At 47.0% G+C, this 26,041-nt stretch overlaps 1 protein-coding gene across 1 annotated transcript in view; it reads left to right on the forward strand.

Annotated features, from left to right (window-relative positions):
• CRACR2A (calcium release activated channel regulator 2A) overlaps window positions 1-26,041 on the forward strand; it is a 75,277-nt gene that overhangs the window by 19,152 nt on the left and 30,084 nt on the right. Inside the window, 4 exon segments of the mRNA XM_054163920.1 lie at window positions 1,756-1,846; window positions 5,096-5,191; window positions 9,960-10,151; window positions 23,693-23,769. Coding sequence (XP_054019895.1) covers window positions 1,756-1,846; window positions 5,096-5,191; window positions 9,960-10,151; window positions 23,693-23,769 — 456 coding nt within the window.

Below are 26,041 nucleotides of genomic sequence, written 5' to 3' on the forward strand. Positions count from 1 at the left end.
AACATACAAAGCCACCCCTCCTCCTCTCCTCCCTCGCCTATCCCTCCTAAAGAGCCTGTAGCCCCCCAGTGCAGCACTCCAATCGTGCCTGTTGTCCCACCATGTTTCTGAGATGGTGACTATATCATAGTCACCCTGGTGGACCAGGACCTCCAGCTCCTCTTGCTTATTGCCCAGGCTGCCTGCATTGGTGTGCATGCACTGCAGCTGGGCTCCCCACCTCTCAACTGACCCTACCTTGTGCCCTACTCTTTGCTCTGCAGAGGGACCGATATCCTCACCCACCCCCTTCAGACCTAGTTTAAAGCCCTCCTAATGAGCCCTGCCAACTCTAGTGCTAGGACTCTCTTGCCCCTTCTAGATAAATTCTTTCCAATTAACTGAGAAGAGAACCAGGCCTTTAGTGAGTGAAAACCTGTCATGTGTGCAGTGTTAGGTAACAAACTGTTGCAGTTTGAGCTGGGTGCCCCCCTGGTGTGTTCACTTCCTGTGTCCAGAAGTCCAGCCCAGAGGGATGGACACAGGAAATTGTGTATTTCCTACCATAATTCTTTGCACCACTATAAGATCCAGTGCGGGGTCTGGCACTGTCTCTTTTCTTCCTCCTCCGCCAGCCGGTAACTGGGGGAGATGTCTGCTGGCTTTGGGCCTGGCTAGGCCCAAGGCCACAGGGGGATGGGCAGTCTCAGGCCTGGCCAGCTGAGACTAGCCCAGCAGAGGGAGGGGGAAGAAGGAGCCCTGAGGGTCTCGGGTGTACCCTCAGGTGGGGATGGGATGCCTCTGGGTTTGCTTTGGGATCTTTCTTTGTCACTGCGCTTTGGGCTTTCTGTAACATTCACTGCTTTCTATTTAAACTTTCATCACTTTTGCAATCCGTTTGTCTGAGTGTTTTATTCCTGCCCGTGGTGGGGAGAGAGGGGGCTGCCTCAACCCGGCACACAAAAAAAACAAAAAAGAAAGAAAGGTGAAAGAATACATACCCAGATGACAAACTTCAGGGCTTTGTTCTACTGTATAGTCCTTGTCTTGTTCTTAATGATGTTAATGCCTAGGCAATTAAGTATTTATTTGTAACAGATGCATTCTGCAGATTGCTCAAGGAACAGCTGTAGCAAGGAGAATGAGGAGGAGTATACAGTAGTGTCATTTGAAGGCCCTATTAATCTCTATTGAAAATACTTCTGGGATGTCTCCTGAGTGTGATGACAAGTGAGTTTTGCAGCAGCAAAACAAAGCAGCTGTTTTGTTCCCTTTCAACTGTTAATTTGTTTTCTGCCCAAACAAAAGCATCTGCTAAGTGTAATCCTTCCTGTACCAAACTGTAGTGATATTAATTGCAGTATTATGTTAGAAAAAGGGAGCTCTGTAGGTCTCTTCTTTTCTCTCCCTACAGTGAAATATACTTGTGTGCAATGTTTATTTCTGTTCCTCAGCTGTGCTTTTCAGATTCTTTTCATCAAAGCTGTTAGTCAGGCAGCAAGGCAGCTTTCAAAAAGACTATTAAGATGTCTGTTCCAGCTAACATACCTTAGATGCAGAGTCATAGAATGTTTTTGATTGGAAGGCACCTTCAAAGGTCATCTAGTCCAGCTACCATGGAACAGAAGTACTCCATTCAGAGCTCTTGAGTGTTGAACAATGTCTAAAGCATTCTCTGGTGTTAAGGCAGAAGTGTGGAGCTCAAATTCATAATGTGAGCCATGACTTGAATTAATGCTACAAAGACCCACTCAGTATAATTGTATCTCTTGTTAGGAGAATTGCTGCTTATGATGAAGAAATTCAACATCTCTATGAGGAAGTGGAACAGCAAATCAAAAAGGAGAAGGAGCAGTTTCTGTTGAAAGTGAGTGACATTTTGTGGGCCTGGGTTCTGCTCCCATTTCCAGTGGATTTACACTCATTCTGGGTGTGAAATTAAAGCTGACAAAATGTGTTTCACAACAGAATAACTAAAAACATTGCTTACATCACTGCTACTTTTGTATTGATCTAGGCTCTGCAGCTTCACACTAAGTAACTGATTGGATGAGAGGAGCACGATGTCCTGTGCTCAGTGATTGGCATACAGTAGCAACTGGCATTCTTTTGAATGTCAGCTGAGCTACAACTTCTATTATTGATGCTGCTATGGAATCATAGAATGGCTCGAGTTGGAAATGATCATAAAGATCATCTAGTTCCAATCCCCATGCCATGGGCAGGGACATCTCCTACAAGACCTGGTTACTCAAAGCCTCATCCAGCCTGGTCTTAAACACTTCCAGGGATCAGAGGTCCACAGCTCTGCCGAGCAACCCCTTCCAGTGTCTCACCACCATCCTAGTAAACAACTTCCTCCTAAAGTCCAATCTAAATCTACTCTGCTCTAGTTTAAAACCATTGCCCTATGTCCTGTCACCACACGTCCTTATAAAAAAGGTTTATCTCCAACTTTCCTGTAGGTTCCCTCAGGTACTGGAAGGCCACTAATACTGTTTCCCCAGAGCCTTCTCTTCTCCAGGCTGAACAGACCCAACTCCCTCAGCCTGTCCATGTGGGAGGGGTGCTCCATCCCTCTGATCAACTTTGTGGCCCTCCTTTGACCCTCTCCAACAGATCCTTGTCCTTCTTGTGTTGGGCACTCCACAGCTGGACACAGTCTAGATGGGGTGTCACATGAGCAAAGCAGAGGGGCAGCATCACCTTCCTTGACCTGCTGGCTGTGTATCTTTTGATGCAGCCCAGGATACACTTAGGATACACTTAGGAAAAATGCTCTTGAGGTTGTTAAGAGCAGCACCATTCCTGTTGTGTTCTGCAGTCTCTGCTTTTGGGGAAGGGACAAGTTCTCAATGAAGAGTAAAAGAGATAAATATAGTGATGGCAATTTCTGTAACCACCACAGCTATTTGCAAGATGAACGTCAGAGTCGTTTGTCACTGCCGTGGTGCTTCCAGAACACCTGACAATGAATCATGTTTCCTTACAAAGTCTCCTTTTAATCTCCTCTGCTGCTCTTGTAGGCTGGATTTTGTTTATTTTTCTGTCCTGTTTTTCCTCCTAAAACATGGACATTAACAAGAGCTGCTCCAGGAAAGAGCTGTCTTAGAATCATTCAGGTGGGAAGACATCTGTGCTTCACCTACCTTTCAAACTCAATGAGGTTGCGCGAGGACTTGTCCAAACGAGTTTTGAGCGTGCAGATGACTGAGGCTGCACACTTCTGTGTGGCGTGGGACAGCCAACCACGAGCTGCTGCCTCATGTCTTCTTGTCTTGAAATCAAACCTTTTTTTAAAAGGTCTTTTTTTAAAGCCAGTGCCTGACTTGAGGCAGCACACAGCATGCAGCGTGGTCAAAGCTATTCCATGTATTACTCTCATTCTCTGTCAAATCAAAACTTTTGTGACCCAAATATACAAAGAACCTTTTGTTTTCCTGACATAAACTGTATTAGAGCAAAAAGCTGTGTAAGGACTCAGTCTTTTCACTTGCCTCATGTGGTAGTAAACTTGACTCAAATGTCATTTTTTTTTCCACTCCAAGCTGGGAGCAGGTTTTGGTGGATGAGATTAACTTTTTTTGGTATATTTTGTATATCAGCTGAAGGATAAAAAGTATTTGTAACTTTGCCTAACAGCACTTGGAGAAGAAATGGTTTATATACTCTTAATAGCCAACTTTATATGCTCTTAATAGCCCATAACTGATGCTGTGTTGAAAATCCTAAAGCAACAAAGACTTTTCCATCAGAAGTGATGCTTGGATCTCCTAACTAGTTGTAGACTTCCAACCTTTTCCATGAAAGCTTCCTGCTGAAGTTATTTACAGTGTAGTCAGCATTCACACTAATGGTTGTCAGACACTCAAGAAACATTGTTTCTTGGCATGAATAATGTGGCATTTGGGGGGATCTGACTGTTAAATTCTTACTCTAATGCAAAGTTTCACAAAGACTTTACAGCCTGGAGAGATGCATTGATGCCATATGAAAGGGGAATTATTATAGTTTGATGAGCAGCTCTTTAAAGAAACTGGCAAGGTGCAGATGAGTACAAATCGTAGCTATTTATGATACTTAATACCCTGCTGACTGAAGGGTACAAAAGGAGGAGCTACTCTGTCTTTTTCACTTGGATATATATTCTTCCACATAAGAAGCCAGTTAAGATGCATTTGAAAACCCCATTACATGTAATACTGAAGGGGAAAAGCATGTAGGAACCACTGCTGTGTGGAGGGAGTTTTTATTGTCTGAAGACCTTAGAGAGCAGAAGCCTGTTGTGGAGGAATAGGACAATTTGCAAGCAAAAACTTGCTGAAAGCAAGTTTTACTCAGGGGAGGTCTTGGAGTTCATCTCAGCTGAGGAGTCTGAAGCAGTAATCTCAAATACTAGTGGGAGTTCCCAGTAGTGAATGGCAGAGCATGAAGCCCAGGTGACTTGCATATGTGTGGAATATCTGTGACAACTTGTTGTTAGTGATGGATTTTAAAGGTAGCAGGTATTGCTTCTTTTACTTAAGCTGAATTGCTGTGCTGTGTCAGTAGCCTGTATGTCCTGTGTCTCTATGCAAGTTACTGTATGACTCCATTCAGATTTGCCCAAGTTGCTTCTATCAATATATTCTCAGCAGTTGTCTGGTTCAAGGAACCAAATGTTCAGAAAGCTATTTGCTTTCCCCTCCTTTATTCCCCTGCTTGTTTAGCTCTCTGAAGCAGCTCACTGTTGCAACAGATGAGCATGAATGCTAGTGTATGAGAGATATGTGTAGCTGGAAACAGAAGGATGCATTCTAGCTTCATTGACTTGGCTTGGCTAAGCTCAGATAAAATGCTTTTGCTTCCCCTTTGTAGACTTGATGTCTACTCATATGCAGTCAGCATATCCTATAGAAACTGCAGTCATTGAAATTGCTGGACTACACCAGTTTACAGATGGTCAGAGTCCAGACTCATGAGTGGTACTATCCATAAACAGGTTTCTACCAGTAGCTCACTCTGTTCACTTGCTTATTATTTTCATGCCTGATGTCTCCTGCTGATGCAGTTGTGCTGTTCTGTTAATCCATATTGTGCTCTTCTGTTAATCCATATCCTTTTTGAATTCTTGCAGGATGCAGAGAGGTTTCAGTCCTACAGTAAAGAGCTGGAGTGCAAGCTCCTGTCAAAAGAAGAAGAAATGGAACAATTGGTTCAAAACCAGAAATGGGTATTAACCAATATCTTCCATAGTTGAAAAATTAGATAATATTAATTTGTTGACCTGATTTTAGAATCAGCACCCCCAGGTCCCTCTCTGTTTGGCAGCTCTCAGCCACTCTGACCCCAGCCTGTAGCTCTGCATGGGGTTGCTGTGGCCAATGTGCAGAACCTGGCACTTGGATGTGTTCAATCTCCTGCCCTTGGACTCTGCCCATCTGTCCAGCCTGTCCAGGTCCCTCTGCAGATCTCTCCTACCCTCTAACAGATCAACTCCTGCTCCCAACTTGGTGTCACCTGCCAATTTGCTGATGATGGACTCAATGCCCTCATCCAGATCATCAATGAAGATGTTAAAGAGCACGGGGCCCAGCTCTGATCCTTGGGGCACACCACTAGTGCCTGGCTGCCAGCTGGCTGTGGCACCATTCACCACTACTTCTTTTCTTTTCGTACTATTTTAGTCCCAAAAATGCAAGATGCTGTGATGTGGTTCTGCCAAACTATGAGCTTCTGTTGCTTTTGTGTCATGAGTATAGATACCTAGATGCCCTTAAAAGGAGTTATGACTGCTAGACTGCTATGCATGTGCTCTGGAAAAGTGCTACCCTCTATTTCTGAAGCAGTTTTCCTTCCATATGGTAAAATGAAAACAAAAGCTTCAGGAATTCTCTCCAGTCAGTAGCTTAGTTTTATGAAAATGTAGCAGAATTCCACTGCCTTTGCTGTACTAGAAACTAGCTTAGTGCCCAGGTAGCTTGGGAGCAGAGAACAGTTATTTGGGTCTTACTGTATAAACCTTGCACCAACTACTTTTTCACTTATTTTGAATCATTCAGCCCTATAAACTTGAAATGCTCCCTCATGAATAACCTGGTCCTGATCCTGTTACCTCTCTGTGATAACAGCTTTATAGCAACGCATGGTTCTCTTCCATGGTAACAGCTTGGCAAGTTCCTGTGTTAAACCCTGGTGTGTTTTACTTCTTAAAAGCATGGGCTGCTTGTAGGGGAAGCAGAGAATTTCTGTATGTGTGCACTTGCTGTAAGTTGTCTCCAAGGTCAGCATCTGAAAGATGAGCATTTCGGAAAGGGGGTGGCACTGGAGTGTGAAAGGCTGAGTAGCTTGGCAGTGCTGGTCCTAGGAAATAGGAAAGAGAAAGAGAGGAAGGGAAGAAGGAGATAAATGAAGCTTGAGGGCAGTGTCCTAGTTGTGTGTAGTTTGTAGATTTTCTCCTGAGAAAGGAATCCAGGTGCTGCTGGAGCTGGTGGGAAATATGGGGTTACACTTGAGTAAGAGGGGAGACAAACCTCCCTCTTACAACAATGATGCCAGCTTAGCCAGTGAAAATGTGGGACTGAACTAAAAGGCCATTACATAGCCATCAGCAGCCTGATGTTCATAGAATCATTTAGATTGTTAATTACATCCTTCAGGATGTTAATTACCTTTGCTCAGTACCACTGTGAATCAGAATAGATGTGGGTTTATGCAAACTGTTTAGCACATTGCAACACTGTACTGAAGTAAACTAGGCTTTAGAGATGCCTGTGGGGGCACACAAACCAAGCATTCTTAGTCTGAAGCTAGCTGTGAAAATAGACAAAATCATTTATCATGATTTTGTAGTTACTATCTTTTAATTTTACTCTTTTTTAAAGTTTACTTTTTTCCTAGCTTATTGGTTGTTTATTGGTTGGTTTTATTTTTCCCTTTGAAGCTTTGCTTAAAACTTAGTTATCAACCAGTAGTTCTGTAAACCCCATTTCCTCTGGTTCTCTAAAATACTCATGCTCTAACTTTCGTGTAAAAGGCACAGAAGCTACTTGAGGGCCTACAGTCAATTTTAAGTCTGGTGCAATCAAATGATACAAGCAGCAGTATCAGGAAAATGTACAGTTATAGTCTACATTGCTTATTGTCTGCTATTGCCTGCCTTGGAGAACATGACACTTTAGCCAGACTTGGCGACGACGGAGGTTCTTGGAATCAATACGGCTGACCAATATGATCGGTATTGATCCTTTATTGTTCCAGTATTGCAGGCCTGTGGCTCAGGCCTATGGTGAGAGCATGGCACAGTAAAGCATGGAAGGAGAGGAGATAGGACAGGCAGGAAAGGAAGAAGAAGTGCGTAGCAAGGAAACTGCTACCATTTATATAAGCTTGGTGTGCCTTGTTGGCATGGACTCATTGGTCCCCTATGAGTGACCACACATCACACTAGTGTAGATTATTGGTCCAGCTATGGATGACACGCGAGGTTTGTTGATGCAGGTGCATGTCCTGCTGTCCCAAGATAACTCACTATGTTTCTAGCTACCAGCGTCTTGTTTTAGTTACAGTGCTGCAGGCACAGCACTGTTTTGGCATACTGGTAGCTGGCTCTGCACTTGTGCTGAGCATGGCCTAGCACCATGTCAGGCTCCAGGCCTGCACTGCCAGACTGCTCAGACCACTCATAACTGGTGTTCCCACATGACACTGTGTCCAGTTCTGGGCCCCTCAGTTTAGGAAGGACATTGAGACACTTGAAGGTGTCCAGAGAAGGGCAACAAGGCTGGGGAGAGGCCTTGAGCACAGCCCTGTGAGGAGAGGCTGAGGGAGCTGGGGTTGCTTAGCCTGGAGGAGTCTCAGGGGTGACCTCATTGCCCTCTACAACTACCTGAAAGGTGGTTGTAACCAGGAAGGGGTTGGTCTCTTCTCCCTAGCAACCAGCACCAGAACAAGAGGACACAGTCTCAAGCTGTGCCAGGGGAAGTTTAGGCTGGAGGTGAGGAGAAAGTTCTTCACCGAGCGAGTCGTTCGTCATTGGGATGTGCTGCCCAGGGAGGTGGTGGAGTCACCGTCCCTGGAGGTATTCAAGAGGGGATTGGACGTGGCACTTGGTGCCATGGTCCAGTCATGAGGTCTGTGGTAACAGGTTGGACTTGATGATCCTTGAGGTCTCTTCCAACCTTGGTGATTCTGTGACACAACATTGGTGTTATTTTTATTTGATTTTTAAAAGGTTAAGTTTCCCTCTTTCTATTCATTGCATTGTTTATTATGAATAGTATTATAGAATCATAGACTGGTTTTAGTTGTAAAAGACCTTTAAGCTCACCAAGTCCAACTGTTATCTAACTCTCCTTCTGGTGCTAAACCATGTTTTCTGTTTTTTCTAATTTATTTGTGGTTCCTGTCTTTTAGCTCTGCAGTGCTGTGAAGTGAGGCCTTCTCCTCTTGTGCCCTGGCACTTAAATACTGCTGAGTGTAGTTTCAACATCATTCTGTTTCTCAGATGAGTAAGCACCAGGATTTCGAACACCTGTAACTGTGCTTTTGGGAGCTGATGATGGCTGCCATTGCAGTGACAATTCCAGGCCACTCTCTCTGCAGGTTTTGAGATGGCCATAGCATTCTGTGAGGGGGATTGCTGCTGCTCTTAAGCTTTTTGACAGTTCATCTTTGTGTGATCGCTTTTTGCCTCCCAAACCCACTCCTCTGGGCAAGGAAGTCTTGTCTACTGCTGAACTGAAGCATCCTGTGTCTTACTGAGACTACACAGCTTCCGTTTGTCAAAGAACTGAAAGCAGTACTATGGAACTGAAGTGATCTATCAGCATAAACCAGCATCGCTTCTCAGTATTTTGACGCCCAGCTACTCAGTGTTCCATGTGAACTGTAAGCCTGCTGAGGCTACAGGTCAGCAATAGGCTAAGCTGCTCTAAGTGTGCCACCGTGCTTTTGCTCCTCACCATTCAGTCCCAGACAGAAAAGCATTTTCTGCTTTTGTTTTGAATGTGGACCTTAAGGTTGCATTCAAAACCAAGACATGTGGCACATGAACAGACTGGCAGATCTGTGTGTGGATGGGTTTTGATTTGGGTGAGCTCTTACTGTTGGAAGGTGCAAAATGAGAGTTCTAACACCGTGTCTCAGATCTGGAAGACTGAACTGGCATCGTTGTGACTCTCCTAATACATTTTACATCTCTCAAAATGCACACTAGGGGAAAAAGTGGAAAAAGCTTTTATGTCTTCAGGCCACAGTATCACAGTATCACAGTCTCACAGTATAACTAAGGTTGGAAGAGACCCCAAGGATCATCAAGTCCAACCTGTCCCAACAGACCTCACGACTAGGCCAGAAGTGTCTGCCCTAATATGCAGTGGACTAATTTTAGTCTACATAACTTTTGCTGTCATCTTAATTTGCTCAGTTAGGCAGAAACAGCTGTCATCTGCAGTTACCTGTTTCACAGGGAGGATGTATCTTTCCTTTGTATAGACTTTGGAGATTTCATATGAAAGTGAATAAAAAAGCTCTAATTCACAGTTCTTGGCAGATTTAGTGGAGGTGGCAGAAAGGTTACTGCTTGTTGCTATTGCTGGGGATGGGAAGGTTTATCAGCTACCAGATTTAAATCTAACAGTTTTTAGGCAGAACTCTGAATCACTTTTTGTAGGCCTTGTCATTGTGGGAAGTTGTCTAAAATAGCAGTTGTGAAAATCAGCTAAGTACTGATAATCTGCTCTGTAAACACCTTTTTTGTGGTTTGTCCTGGTGCATTTTTAACTGGATTAAATGAAGTCATAGAGTGGAATGGCTTTATTTTTGTGTGACTTAAATATGTCTGTACACAGAGCGGTGGAAGAGCACCATATATGTTTTATTCATATGACTTTGACAGAAATAGTTTCCCTGTTCAACTAACCTTTAAGACTTGAACTGAAAGCCTCAAAATCAAGATACCTCAGTTAGAATACTTTGTGTTCTTTTTCCTTCCATCCCAGTTAGAGCAGCAATGTACAAACCTTCTCACTGGTAAAGAAGAAACCAAAGTAGAGAACACCAAACTGAAGCTGACTAACCAGGAACTGATGAGAGACCTAGAGAGAACATCTCACAAACTAAGCATGGCTCAACAACAGTTACAGTTGCTTCAGAAGGAGGCATCAAGACTAAATGAGGAGAAGGAAATGTAAGTCTCCAGCTGCAGTGGTTCTAGTGCACTTGCTTACCATGCCAAATGGGCTGCCTTGTCAGAGTGCTGGGATGTAAGTTTGCATTCAAAGAGACCACAAGTTAAAGCAGATGCATTTCCAGTCATTTTCCCCAAAGTAATTCAGCATGTTTTCTGTAGCATGTCTGGCTTCTGCAGAATCTTTTGGTACTTCTTCAAGATACCAGTGTTTTCCCACCCAACCCCCCTTATTTGTTGGGGGTGTTTGGTAGAGAAAGACAAGAGTCTCGGCAAGTTTCCTGTATTATGCTTCTATTTCAGGCGCCTGACACAAGTTGGATCTTTCCCAAGGACTTGTGTACCTGCAGAGAGTTTTGGGCAGGCTTTTGTACGAAAAGTTGTCCATCCAAAATGACAAAGGCATGTTAAGTGTTTCACAGAAAAGCCCAGATATCTTCTGTCTGTACCAAAGATCGTCTATCTATAAACAAGAGAAGTATACATAATATCCAGATGTCTTCTATCTGTACAAAAGATACTGAAAAATCCTGTTGCTCCTTATCTACGCAAATGCTGTCTGTCTGTCCCTCTCCCCCTTCCTGCATTCCTCATTCCAGCTAACAATGGGGAGTTCCTTAGCGACTCTGTTACTCTGGTAAAAATAAGAATTGTCTGCTCATCAGTTCCCCCCTTTCTTACAGCCAAGAGTATATTCCTGTACTATATTTGCTTAAAATAATGTGCTGTGTCCAGCTCATGCCTGAGGTTATCATTTTTAGACTTCTGGTAGGATTCCACACCACTCTTTCCAGTACACTTAATTATCTTAACCAAAACTAACAGCAATCTTATTAATAAAATAATCATTACAATTCCCAGCACCAACTGTTTAAGCCAGAGCATATTGGGCATCCCTGAGGTTAACTCTTCCCAGAGGTCTGATAATCCCTATGACGTATCATCCTTGCTCACCTCATGTAATACTTTCCCCTGTTCCCATATATTTTCTACATCAGCTTTAATTTGTCCTGACTCATCTACATAGGTGCAACAAGTGGTGTTTATCAAGGTGCACACCCCTCCCATTTCAGCTGTAACCATATCCAGAGCCAGCCTGGTTTGCAGTGCCACACTGCTCGCAGACTTAACTTCCACCTGCAGATTCTGCACCCCATCAGCTGCTGAGTCAGCAATGATTGCCACTGGAGCTGATAGATTAACTATTGCTTTGTCAAGTTGTGCAACACTCACTGCAGGGATCAATGCTGGAACAAAACTGTGATAGCCAGTGTTGGATCTGGCAAGGGGATTTGCTGTCCTTCTGTGTCTTCTCCAAAGAGTTCTCCAATATCCTCTGGGCAGGATCTCAGGATGGACAGTGATGTGTGGGGTTAAGTAGCCTGCAGTGCAAACTCCTGTCCATTTTGGGGGTAAGCTTTTTCTGGCATACCCACCTCCACATAACCACCAATATCCATAAGGGAGTAAGCAACTAGTTTGACTTAGTAGGGCTACACCAGCCCCTACAACATCCAGCCTGTTTTCTTTAGAAGAGGTACAGCCATTTCCCTGAACCCATGGCTTGGCACCTGAGACTTCTCCAGGGGAAGAGTAATTCCAGCTGCAGCCCAACCCTGTTAAGTTTCGCCATCCTACCTTATTTTCACTACTTTCATTGCTTTCTACAAAAAGGGTTTGTGAAGGATCTACAATTAATAAGTCAAACTTTGCACCCAGGCTGACAGTTGTGGAAGTTACTATCAGATGTAGTCACCCAGTCTGGTGGCCCCCAAGTCCAATTCATTGAGGCTACCCCAAATAAAGGGGTCCTCATTTGGCCTCGAGGAAGCTCAGTGCATATCCAACAGTTAGAGAGATTAGTTTGCAAAGCCAATTCTTGACTAACATTTAAATATGTATTTCCTTCCCATCCCTCAATAGTATCAACCAACAAACAAATCACAATTATCGATACAACTTGAGCTTCAGGGGCCCCTGGGATTCGAGTTTCCATTCTCTCGCTGAGGTCTTCTTGACTCTGGTGTGGTGAATCCAAGCAGCTTGTTCCTTGATTTTGATGGCTGTGAAGGATGTCAGTAACACCTGGTATGGTTCAGTCCACTTGGGCTCCAGAGGGTTCTCTGAAAGAGATCTGATATAGACATAATCTCCAGGTTCCACATCAGGGACTGGTCTGTCTAACCCTCTCACATGGGTTCCAATCACCTGTTTGTTGACAATGCTCAGGTTCTCATAAACTTGCTGAACATACTTGTTCAACATTTCCTCTCTAAATTGCCCTGGTTCAGAAGGGTCCATAGTGCCTACTACATAAGGTCTTCCAAACAGGATTTCAAATGGGCTCAACCCTTCCTTTATTCTTTGCTTAGTTCGAATTCGCAACAGGGCAATTGGTAATGCTTGTGGCCAAGGCAGGTTTGCTTCCTGTCCAATTTTTACTATCTGATTTTTGATTAAGTGGTTCATTTTCTCCACTTGCCCACTCGAATGTGGATTGTAGGGGGTGTGGAGTTTCCAATCAATCCCTAAAATTTTGCTCACCTGCTGTACCACCTTGGCCACAAAATGAGGTCCCCTGTCTGAGGAAATAGCAGCAGGTACCCCAAAACAAGGTATTATCTCTTGTAACACTGCCTTAGTAACCTCTCGTGCTTTGTTTGTGCGGCAGGGAAATGCTTCTGGCCAACCAGAGAAGGTGTCAGTGAGTACCAACAGGTACCTGTATCCCCCCCTTTCTTGGGAGTTCAGTAAAATCAATTTGCCATTGTTGTCTTGGATAATTTCCTTTGCTAATTTGTCCCAGTCTAACTCCTCTTCTTACTTTGGGGTTAGCCTTAAGACACACCTCACAGTGCCGGGTTACCTGTTCTACTGTGGTGTATAACTTCCGTGCTATACACTCCTGAACCAATTTTCCATACAGGGCTTCTGCTCCCCAGTGAGTCTTTGCATGTTCCATCTGAACAAAAGCCCAGAGAAGGTTAGTGGGAATGATTAATTTCCCGTCCGGTGTCCTGGCCCAGCCCTTTCCTATCCTATTCCCCGAAAGGTCTTTGATTAATTTCTGATCCTCTGTGCTGTACACAGGTTCTGGCTCTTTTTGCTCAATTGACAGTTTACCATCTGGGATCAAAACAAACTCTGACACCTTCCTCCCCTCCCTGGCCACCCTTTTTGCTGTTTCATCTGCCAGTCTGTTGCCTCTTTCTTGACCAGTATTCCCTTTTTGGTGTGCTTTGCAGTGCATTATGGCTACTTTCCTTGGCCTTTGCACTGCTTCCAGCAGCCTCAGTATTTCTTCTGCATGCTTAATACCTTTTCCTTGAGATATCAACAGTCCTCTTTCCTTCCAAATGGCTCCATGGGCATGTACCACCCCAAAGGCATACTTGGAGTCAGTCCATATGTTTGCACATTTCCCTTGGGAAAGCTCAAGGGTCAGAGCTATTATCTCTGCCTTTTGAGCAGAGGTGTTACTGGGTAGGGCTTCTGCCTCGATTACCTCTTCTCCTGTAGTTACAGCTTTTCTTTCTGCCTGGGTCACAAAACTGCTTCCATCAGTGTACCAGTTATGGTCTGCCTTTTCCAGGGGCTCCTTCTTCACGTCTCCTGGAACAAGTGGCCTCAATTGTTTCCAAACACTCATGGATAACTGGTTCTCCAACACCTCCCTGGAGGAAAGAGGCTGGATTGACAAAGTCAGCCACTTTAATTTCTACATCATCCTGCTCCACTAGGATGGCTTGGTGTTGATGAAATCGCTGTGGAGACAGCCAGTGTCCTCCCTTGGCTTCTGGAACAGCAGAGCTGGTGTGTGATACCAGGGCTGTGATCTTCTGCCCCATTGTGAATTTGTGAGACTCTTGAATGTTAATTGCAACTGCTGCCCCAGCCCTCAGGCATCCTGGCCCTCCCTTGCTTACCTCATCCAGGTGTTTAGAGAGGTATGCCACTGCCCTTCGGTAGGGTCCTAAGGTTTGTGCTAGGACTCCGAGTGCTGTCCCTTGGCTTTCATGGGAATACAATAACAAAGGTTTAGTGACACCAGGTAGGCCCAGTGCTGGTGCCCTCAGCAATTCCTTCTTTAAGGTATGGAAAGCTTGTTCAGCTTCCCCATTCCATTGCAGTCCTTATCAGTCTCTTTCAATAATTCACAGAGGGGTTTCACAAGCAGCCCAGAATTATAAATCCACAACTGGCACCACCCTGCCATTCCCCAAAAGGTTTGGAGTGCCTTGGCTGTGTTTGGCAGTGGGATAGAACAGATGGCCTCCTTTCTTTCAGGGCCCAGCACTCCTTGTCCTGCTGTTAATTCCTGTCCCAAGTAGGTTACTTGCTGCTGTACTGTTTGGGCCTTGTGTGGGGAAACTCGATGCCCATTCAGTCCCAGGAAATTCAGCATACTCACAGTCCATCTTTCACAATCCCTCCTGGTCTGGGTGGCCAGCAGGATGCCATCTACATACTGCAGCAGAACTCTGTTGCCTTCTGGCTTGTTCCACTTTTCTAACTCTTTTGCAAGCTGATTTCCAAAGATAGTAGGGCTGTTCATAAATCCTTGGGGCAAGACTGTCCAAGTTAATTGACACTTTGGGTTAGTTTCTGGGTTCTCCCATTCAAAGGCAAACAGTGGCTGGCTCTCAGGGGCCAGGGGTAAGCAGAAAAAGGCATCTACAGATCCAAGATGGTAGACCATTCTAATTCTGTTCTTCACTGGGTCAAGAGGGTGTATGGGTTTGCCACCACAGGATGGATAGCCTTTGTTATTTTATTTATAGCCCTTAGGTGCTGTACTAACCCATACCCTCCAGCTGGTTTCCTTACAGGTAAAATTGGAGTCCTGTAAGCTGATTCACACTCTGTTAGCAGCCCATACTTTAAGAATTTTTCTACAATAGGCAGGAGTCCTTCCCTATCTTCTTTCCTTAAAGGATATTGTTTTCATCTAACTGGTTGAGCTCCAGGCTTAAGGTCTATTACCACAGGTGGGGCATTGTTAGCCCTTCCAGGCTGCTCAGTGTCCCAAACCCCAGGATATACTTGATCTTTTATGCTTTCTCTTACTCTGTTTTTCTCTTGGTGAGGGCTCATTAATGCAAGACTTAAGACCTCAATCAGCTGTTCCTCCCTTACTCTGAATTCTACATTCCCCTTATTAAATTCAATTTCAGCTCCCAATGCTTCCAACAAATCCCTCCCCAGCAATGACTTTGGGGCATTTGGCACATATAAAAATTTATGTAAGCCCCAAGTTTTACCATATTTATATTTAAGAGGTTTAAAGAAATACACCTTCTGAGTTTGACCTGTAGCCCCTACCACAGAAACACAGCTCTCAGCCAAGGCAGCAGTGCTTGAGTTAAGACTGAAAAGGTTGCTCCGGTGTCCACTAAGAATTCCAGTTTATTTTCTTGTTCCCCTTAGCTTCATTATAACCAGAGGATCTGCTAGGGTATTTATAGTCCCCTCTGGTCCTCCCTAGTCATCCTCTTCTAGTTGTGCCTGCATTCTAACGCTGCTACCAACATTCTCTTTTCTTTTCTCCTATTTTCTTCTTCCCTGTTAGAGAATGCTCTCCATGCTACCTCCAGAAGTGCCTCTAAATCCCTTCCCTGCGGGGGTGACAACTTCTGCAACTTCTTTCTGCTATCACGAGCAGATTGCCCAATAAATAGGGGTACCAGTTGTTGTATGCCTGCTTCTGCTCCGGGGTCAAGAGAGGTGTTTCTCCTCATGACTTCCCTCAGCTTATCCAAGAATTCCCAGGGTGATTCACCAGGTCCTTGTCTGACCGAGTACAACACAGACCAGTTAATTGCTTTTGGAATGGCTTTTTCTGTTCCCCTGGCTACGAACTCCCGGTGTTCCTCCAGTCTAGTCCTCTGCAGGGCATTGTTCGTATTCCATTCTGGATTTTGGAGTGGGAATACATCTCCAATGTTTGCCCCACCCCGGGTTTGAATTCTTTCTGTTGCTAGCTCCAATCCATGTCTGTCAATAAACTGTTTCTCTGTTTCAGTGTGGTCGTTTGAGGCTGTGCCTTTAAGAACAAACACTGCTGGAACACACTGGCTAATGTTTTCGGTACTAGAACCAAAACATTCTGATATTCTAAACGAAGTTCATTGGTTGATAAACAAAAATCCAGCTTTAGATTGTAGAGCAGTTGGAAATTTTTTTTTTCCTCAGTTCAGTTCGGTTTGGGAGTTGGGGGAGTTGGAGGTTTCAGCCTGTTCTCCCTGCCTGCTTCTTCTGCGAACTGCTGGAGTTGGCCTTCAGATAAGCAAACACTAATCCTGCATGGGCTTGTGAAGCTTGCTAACAACTCTTCTCCTTAGTAACTTGCCTTTCTCTCTCTCTAACCCCTTTTTGGGGAGAAAGGGAGGTAGAGGGGGGAGAGAGGGGGTTGCAAGGAGGGGATCCCTCCCTCGGGGAGGGATTTTTGTTGTGTTATTTGTCTTTGCTGTGTATTTCTGTGTATATATTGTAAATACCTGTATATATTGTGTTATATATAACCTGCTTTCTGTTATAAAGAATTTACAAAAAAACCAATTTAAATTTGATTTGATTTAATGCAAATTACACAAGGCAATGAACAATAAAGCAAATGCAGCGCTGGACGACAGGGGAGTCACCGCTCCATCAACTGCCGTACCCCACCCTTGAGTTCATCAGTCTTTTATGTGGTAGCTCTTCCGCGTTCGTGTTTCTTCAGAGTTCGAGATGCGCATGTTCCAACTGTTGCTAGGGGGTCGTCTTCTACCTTCTGGTGGTCGGTGAGGCTGAAGCAAGTAGTCTTCCTCTGTGTCCTCTCCTTCAACCCTAGCTATACATTACCATCTATGGGCAGTTTTTTGCTTAAAGCTGATATCTTAAGGTTACACAACATCCTTATCAAGCTCTTCTTAGTTTCGCTAGCATGGCCACAATACTGTGGTTTGACATTTGGCAACACAGCAAATTCCTGCATACAATAAGGCTATAACAAACATTTTTTAACCCTTTTAACAATTTCCATATATGCTTGTAAATATATAGCTTGCTCTTCGACTGAGTTAGCTGTGGTTTCTTACTCTGTGGAGGAGGGAGAGCTAAGCCCTCTCTCAACCTACCACATTCAGTCCTGTGTTCTAATCATACCTGGATACCATCCCAGTCTGGATTGTGCTGCCTGATCATGAATCGGAATTGTGCAGCCGTCCCTGTGGGATCCTTACAATAATTTTTAGCCTTTTCTCTCCAACTATCCAAATCATCACTTGTAAAAGGCACCTTAATCCAGACTGGGTCCCCCTCAGGCCCTCCTGCTTGTCTCAGAGGGGCTTGAATGAGTGCCTGGGAAGCCGGGGCATTTGCTTGCTGTCCTCGGGTCCTTCTTGCCACTGGGCTTCCCTGAGCACAGCTCTGGGAACTGACTCCGGTGTCACTCTCTGAATTGCTGCCACTCCCAGAACTCCCTACCTTATTTTCTGAACCCTCTGTAATTTTCCTGGAGATTGATAAAATTCAGGCAGGTCCTTTAATTCCCCAAGTTTAAGACACCTCTGCCCTATGCTACACACAGAGCAACACCTTTTCAACCGTGTCTGCCTCTTATTCTTGGCCTTGTATTCTTTTTCAAGGGCCAGAACCATTGGATCAGAGGGAGCTCTGATACCACAGTCCCTTTGAAACTCCGGATGCTCTCGGAGATAGAAAAACATGTCAGCATATATTGCCTCATCCCATTTCTTTTCTCTCCTTAAAAACAACATGAATTGCAGTAAAGTCTCGTACTCCAGACTCCATTTCCAGGCCATTTCTCTCCACCTTCTAATTTATATAATGGCCACCACCGGGTACAAAATTTAATTAGAGTCTTTTGATTTGTTGACCCTCCTGGGGGGCCTCCAATTTCCCCCCAGTGGGCAATTATACAACCAAGTAGGCTATGTCTTGGGATCTCACTACTTTGTCTCCCTCCCATTTTACACAATACAACACGGCACTGCCTTTTTACAACACTGAACATACAACAAATACAATTACAACAATAATGACTGGTCCTAAATACACAATTATTTGCCCCACTCCCATGCTTTGTGGATCTTTTCTGTGTCTCAGTCACACACACACTCAGCCACACATTCAAAACCTAAACAGTATTTCTAATACTTTGAGTTCTTTAGGGACCCTCTTGGCCCCTCGCACACTTAAACGATACTTATAATTCCCTTTGGGGCCCTCCTGGTCCCACACTACAAACAATGCTCATAATATATAAACAGTGCTTATATTTACCTACGGGACCCCCCTGGTCCCAACCCAAGAGCTCTTTTCCCTAGGGGTGCAATAGATGCCTCTCTCCCACGCAGGGCGTCCCCTCACGGCTTACAGAGTTACCATCCCTGGAGGTGTTTAAGGCCAGGCTGGGTGAGGCTCTGGCCAGCCTGATCTAGTGTGGGGTGTCCCTGCCCATGGCAGGGGGGTTGGAACTAGATGACCCTTGTGGTCCCTTCCAACCCTGACTGATTCTATGATACCCCTTTTATAGAAGCAAACCTTCTCTTTGCCGGCAGTCTGCTCTGTTCCTGCAGCGATCTGATGAGCAGCGGAGCTCTCCTCGAGAATCTCTCGGGGGGCCCTGAGAGGTCCTGCTCCTCAGCAGGTCCTGCAGCCAAACAGAGTGCGCCTGCCTAGCCAAAATTGACTTAAAGACAAGAGTCTCGGTAAGTTTCCTGTATTATGCTTCTATTTCAGGCGCCCGACACAAGTTGGATCTTTCCCAAGGACTTGTGTACCTGCAGAGAGTTTTGGGCAGGCTTTTGTATGAAAAGTTGTCCATCCAAAATGACAAAGGCATGTTAAGTGTTTCACAGAAAAGCCCAGATATCTTCTGTCTGTACCAAAGATCATCTATCTATGGACCTGGGGGTGCTAACATGAGCCGGCAGTGTGCCCAGGTGGCCAAGAGGGCCAATGGCATCCTGGCCTGTATTAGGAATAGTGTGGCCAGCCGGAGCAGGGAGGTCATTGTGCCCCTGGACTCTGCATTGGTTAGGCCACACCTTGAGTCCTGTGTCCAGTTCTGGGCCCCTCAGTTTAGGAAGGACACTGAAACACTTGAATGTGTCCAGAGAAGGGCAACAAGGCTGGGGAGAGGCCTTGAGCACAGCCCTGTGAGGAGAGGCTGAGGGAGCTGGGGTTGCTTAGCCTGGGGAAGAGAAGGCTCAGGGGTGACCTCATTGCCCTCTACAACTACCTGAAAGGTGGTTGTAGACAGGAAGGGGTTGGTCTCTTCTCCCAGGCAACCAGCACCAGAACAAGGGGACACAGTCTCAAGCTGTGCCAGGGGAGGTTTAGACTCGAGGTGAGGAGAAAGTTCTTCACTGAGCGAGTCGTTCGTCATTGGGATGTGCTGCCCAGGGAGGTGGTGGAGTCACCGTCCCTGGAGGTGTTCAAGGGGAGATTGGACGTGGCACTTGGTGCCATGGTCTAGTCGTGAGGTCTGTGGGTACAGGTTGGACTTGATGATCCTTGGGGTCTCTTCCAACCTTAGTTATACTGTGAGACTGTGATATCCAGATATACATAAGATATCTATAAACATATACATAATATCCAGATGTCTTCTATCTGTACAAAAGATACTGAAAAATCCTGTTGCTCCTTATCTACGCAAATGCTGTCTGTCTGTCCCTCTCCCCCTTCCTGCATTCCTCATTCCAGCTAACAATGGGGAGTTCCTTAGCGACTCTGTTACTCTGGTAAAAATAAGAATTGTCTGCTCATCAGTAGTAAAAATCAGATCAATTGAGTAAAAAGTATCATAGTTTTGAAGTACCAGCGGGCTTCCTTACAGAAAGGCATTCCTCGCTGAGTACCTAGTTGAAGGCAGCTCGGAGCTGTGGCTGGTTGTCATATTTCAGCATGAAGCAGAATATTGCATCAAATGTCATACTCTTTTTCTAGTAAGGTTTGTTCCAAACTCTTCTTAGTTGTTCCTAGTTTTTTTTTTCTCGAGGGCATTGTTTTGACTGGGATTAAATTACCAAGGTGGGAATTATGATAATCTTTATTTATTATAAAAATCTTTATTTTCCTGACAGCCCTGCCCGAAATTATGCACAAACTACTTACATTTTATTTGTAGGCTCTGTTTGCTCACAAATTCTAGCGGGGTGCTCATGGGCAACCATAGTACAATGTAGAGAGTTCCCAAAATGGAACAGGCTAAACCACAAAATAGCTTCACCCCACTTGTGAAATGGAGGTAAGCCAGGACCTTAGGGAACGAGGGTGCAGGTTGTACTCACCAGGACGGAGCAGGGATTTGGAGATGGTCCCCAGGTCTCTACCCGGTGGCAGACTCCAGTGTGTGGAAAAGGGGCCTGCCAGAATCAGAGTGTCCTTAGACACGGCTGCCACGAGGCAAAGCTTGTGGAGCTACAGTGTCTGAGCAGTGCAAGAGAAGCCTCACTGCCAGCCTGTGCCAGCCAACAGCCACACTTTCATGGCAGGCAAGGTCGCTCCAGCGGGAGGCAGGTCCAGGGAGAAGCAGGCTCCAAGTGCTGATCTCTCCAATTTCACCACGAATCCAGAGCGAGAGCACAGCGAATCCAAAATGAGCACCCAAACGGATCCAAAATGCGAGAGCTGACCGCGTTCTGGTCACTCTGATTTCCCTAGACAATGTGTCCAGTGCCACTGTATCCTGGGCACGAAGAACCCAGCCCAGCACAGCTCCAAAGCCCAGCGTGAGCTTCCCCCTACGGGTGAATCCGTGTGAGGGGCTTCAGCTCCTGGGGGGAAGAATGGAGCCTTTCTACATGTCCCTCGGGGGGAGGGGAAAGCAATTTCGCCCTTGGCAAGGCAATTTGGTGCCTTTGTCTTGCCCCATCAAGCCTCTGCTGATGGAGGTGGGGGAAGGAGGGGGGGTTCGGAGCACCCCCTAACAGGAACAAATAACGAACGTTGTTCCTAAGTGATCTTTGAAGACCAGCCGCTGGATTTAGAATGCTCCCTTGGGGGTTGCATGTCTGAGGTGTGTTTTGGGAGCAGACAACAGAAATATTCCTCTTTTCTCTTTGAGGCCTCTCTTTTGTCAGATCAAGTGAAAAGACTGTGGAATGATGTGGGGTTTAAGCTATGGGAAAAACCTGCCCAGTGTTCAGACAGCACTTTGGATTCATTGGCATTTTGTGGAATCAGAGCTCAGTCCTGCTCCACCGCAGCTGCAGTGGGGTTTTGACCACACAGGATATGCATCAGGGTGGAAAGACCTCAGCTGTTGCAGCAGGTTTGACGTCCTGATGGTGCACAGGGGGAACTTGAGGCTTCACTGGAGGGAAAAAAACATCACAGGCCAGACACTGAGTTAAGCCAACATAAATGGAGTACACCTAGCATAAAACTCTGAGACACTGTGTCCAATGCCTAAGGCTGAAAAAATGCTAAGGGCAGGAAATGAAAATGAACTGCAGAGATTCCTGGAGTGTCAGCCTGCTGTCAGCTGGGGACGACATCTTACCCTGGCTGTAGTGGCCATGAGTGAGAAACAGTTCAGCAGAAAGGTCTCTAAAGGATGCCAGGGACACCATCAGCAGCTATGGAGCACTCTGAATGTCATAAAGAATCTCAACTCCAACTCCTGCTGTTATAGAGTTTTATTAAACAAAATACATCACCGAATAGAAAATTTTGACAATTTATTAAGTAGCAAGGCAGGAGCAAACACAGCGCTGGACGACAGGGGAGTCTCCGCTCCGCAACTGCCGCACTTACGTCGAGTTCCCGTCCCCCTTTATAACCTTTCTCCTCTTGATTGACGCCCTCCTTCTCGAAACTTCGTGGCTCTACTCTGCGCATGTGTATTCAGTCTCTTCTAGGTCTCCCCTGCCTCCTGTTGGTGAAGATCGGCAGTCCTCCTCAGCTGTTCCCCAGATGACAGCCTTGGTCCCGCCCCGTGGGCAGGCCCATGCACACAGAGCAAGGTTTTATGGACAAAACTAATCAGATGGACAAAACCAATCAGGATGTACATCCCACTCTATCACACTGCTGTGCTGCCCTGGGCCATGCCTCCAGCTGCTGTGCTGCCCTGGGCCTTGACTCCAGCTGCTGTGCTGCTCAGCCCTTGACTCCAGCTGCTGTGCTGCTCAGCCCTTGACTCCAGCTGCTGTGCTGCCCTGGGCCTTGACTCCAGCTGCTGTGCTGCTCAGCCCTTGACTCCAGCTGCTGTGCTGCCCTGGGCCTTGACTCCAGCTGCTGTGCTGCTCAGCCCTTGACTCCAGCTGCTGCTCAGGCCTTGACTCCAGCTGCTGTGCTGCTCAGCCCTTGACTCCAGCTGCTGTGCTGCTCAGCCCTTGACTCCAGCTGCTGTGATGCTCAGCCCTTGACTCCAGCTGCAGTCCTGCGCAGCCCTTGACTCCAGCTGCTGTGCTGCCCTGGGCCTTGACTCCAGCTGCTGTGCTGCTCAGCCCTTGACTCCAGCTGCTGTGCTTCTCAGCCCTTGACTCCAGCTGCTGTGCTGCCCTGGGCCTTGACTCCAGGTGCTGTGCTGCCCTGGGCCTTGACTCCAGCTGCTGTGCTGCTCAGCCCTTGACTCCAGCTGCTGTGCTGCTCAGCCCTTGACTCCAGCTGCTGTGCTGCCCTGGGCCTTGACTCCAGCTGCTGTGCTGCCCTGGGCCTTGACTCCAGCTGCTGTGCTGCTCAGCCCTTGACTCCAGCTGCTGTGCTGCTCAGCCCTTGACTCCAGCTGCTGTGCTGCCCTGGGCCTTGACTCCAGCTGCTGTGCTGCTCAGCCCTTGACTCCAGCTGCTGTGCTGCTCAGCCCTTGACTCCAGCTGCTGTGCTGCCCTGGGCCTTGACTCCAGCTGCTGTGCTGCTCAGCCCTTGACTCCAGCTACTGTGCTGCTCAGCCCTTGACTCCAGCTGCTGTGCTGCTCAGCCCTTGGCTGCAGCTACTGTGCTGCTCAGCCCTTGACTCCAGCTGCTGTGCTGCTCAGCCCTTGGCTGCAGCTACTGTGCTGCTCAGCCCTTGACTCCAGCTGCTGTGCTGCTCAGCCCTTGACTCCAGCTGCTGTGCTGCTCAGCCCTTGACTCCAGCTGCTGTGCTGCCCTGGGCCTTGACTCCAGCTGCTGTGCTGCTCAGCCCTTGACTCCAGCTGCTGTGCTGCCCTGGGCCTTGACTCCAGCTGCTGTGCTGCTCAGCCCTTGACTCCAGCTGCTGTGCTGCCCTGGGCCTTGACTCCAGCTGCTGTGCTACTCAGCCCTTGACTCCAGCTGCTGTGCTGCTCAGCCCTTGACTCCAGCTGCTGAGCTGCTCAGGCCTTGACTCCAGCTGCTGTGCTGCTCAGCCCTTGACTCCAGCTGCTGTGCTGCTCAGCCCTTGACTCCACCTGCTGCTCAGCCCTGGGGTTTCTTGGGATGTCTGCCTGTTGATGCAGAATATTCTGCAGGTTTGGAGGGGCTCAGTGTTGCTGTTCCTAGGGTGACAGGTTTTTGGAGTGTTGTTACCATGGTTTGAACAATTCTCTGTGTTTCCTGCCCGGACAGGAGCTGTGCCTAGTGACAGAAACCTTACAGGCAGAGAAGCCTGGAGATGAAGCAGGAGTGAAGCCGCTGAGCTTTTTACGGCAATGCCGACCTTGCATTCATCAGAGCTTGCTGAATCTTTCCAAAGTGATGCTTTAAAGGATGGAATTATGGTGATATGTACTGGCTGTAGGTGTCCAGGTGTTGGCAGGGATGTCACTGTGGGAGTGACATCTGTGCTAGGGAGCAGGGGCCAGGACTGCTGTACATGACTTGGCTGAGCTGGAGATGGTTCTTCCCAGAGCATCTCTCATGGTGCTGTGTTTTGCAGTGCTGTAGCTGGGTGTTGATAACACACCAGTGTTTTGCCTACTGCTGAGCCAAGCACGATGGCTGTGGTTTTACAGCTTTTTCTTCCCCAACAGTAGGCCAAGAGATGCTCAAGATCATGGGAGGGGACACAGCTGGGCCCTCTGACCCAAACTGACCAAAGTGGTATTTTATGCCATATGATGTCAGCTCAGACTGAAAGCTAAGTGAAAGGAGGCAGTGTGGTGGCATTTGTTGATGGCATCTGTCCCCCTGAGCAACCACTACGTGTGTGGAACCCCTTCTTCCTGGGAAGTGCCTGAACATCCCTGCTGATGGGAAGTAGAGAATAGCATCTTTGTTTACTCTTGGTTCCATGTGTGTCCTTTGCTTTTGCTTTTCATCCTGTGAAATTGCTTCCATCTTGACTCACAGGCCTGTCACAGAATCACAGGATCACCAAGGGTGGAAGAGACCTCAAAGATCATCAAGTCCAACCTGTCACCACAGACCTCATGACTAAACCATGGCACCAAGTGCCACATCCAGTCCCCTCTTGAACACCTCCAGGGATGCTGACTCCACCACCTCCCTGGGTAGCACATTCCAATGGCGAACAACTCTCTCAGTGAAGAACTTTCTCCTCACCTCCAGTCCCCTTGTTCTGGTGCTGGTTGCCTGGGAGAAGAGACCAACCCCTTCCTGGCTACAACCACCTTTCAGGTAGTTGTAGAGGGCAATGAGGTCACCCCTGAGCCTTCTCTTCTCCAGGCTAAGCAACCCCAGCTCCCTCAGCCTCTCCTCACAGGGCTGTGCTCAAGACCTCTCCCCAGCCTTGTTGCCCTTCTCTGGACACCTTCAAGTGTCTCGATGTCCTTCTGAAACTGAGGGGCCCAGAACTGGACACAGGACTCCAGGTGTGGCCTAACCAATGCAGAGTCCAGGGGCACAATGACCTCCCTGCTCCTGCTGGCCACACTATTCCTAATGCAGGCCAGGATGCCATTGGCCCTCTTGGCCAGCTGGGCACACTGCTGGCTCATGTTCAGGCAGCTGTCAATCAGCACCCCCAGGTCCCTCTCTGTTTGGCAGCTCTCAGCCACTCTGACCCCAGCCTGTAGCTCTGCATGGGGTTGCCGTCGCCAAAGTGCAGCACCTGGCACTTGGACTTGTTGAATGCCATCCTGTTGGCCTCTGCCCATCTGTCCAGTCGGTCGAGGTCCCTCTGCAGAGCCTTTCCACCCTCTAACTGACCAACATCTGCTCCCAGCTTGGTGTCATCTGCAAATTTGCTGATGACTGACTCAACCCCCTCATCCAGATCATCAATGAAGATGTTAAAGAGGATGGGGCCCAGCACTGATCCCTGGGGGATGCCACTGGTGCCTGGCTGCCAGCTGGCTGTGGCACCTTTCACCACCACTCTCTGGGCTCCGCCTCCAGCCAGTTCCTAACCCAGCTCAGAGAGCTGCTGTCCAGCCAGGGGCTGACAGCTTGGCCAGGAGTTTGCTGTGGGGGATGGTGTCAAAGGCCTTGCTGAAGTCCAGGCAGACCACATCCACAGCCTGCCCCACATCCACCAGGCAGTCACCTGGGCATAGAAGCAGATCAGGTTGGTGAGGCAGGATTTGCCCTTCCTAAATCCTAAATCCATGTTGTTTATATTTTCCCTTTCTCCTGTCCATCTACTTAGGATAGTCATAGCTTTGGTGGGCATCTGGCCCCCCAGCCATGGCCAAATTACCACAGCTGAGCCACTCAGCCAAGACAGTGGTACCTCTGGGAAAACATGTGTAAGAAAGGGTTGAAAACACTGCAGCAGTAGAGAGAAGAGTAAGCAAAAAATGTGTGAGAAACAAACTGGAGTGCTGGCAACTCAGGAAGAGTACAAAGTTATTGCAAGGATTTGCAGAGGGAGAATTAGAAAGGCCAAAGCTCAGCTAAGCCTTCATCTGGCCACTGTCATTAAAGGTGACACAAAATGTTTCTATAAATATGTTCACAGTAAAAGAACTGCTAAGGAGAGTCTCCACCCACTGCTGGATGCAAAGAGAAACCTGGTGG

This window comes from Dryobates pubescens, chromosome 8, assembly GCF_014839835.1.
Source record: "Dryobates pubescens isolate bDryPub1 chromosome 8, bDryPub1.pri, whole genome shotgun sequence".
NCBI classification, from domain to species: domain Eukaryota; kingdom Metazoa; phylum Chordata; class Aves; order Piciformes; family Picidae; genus Dryobates; species Dryobates pubescens.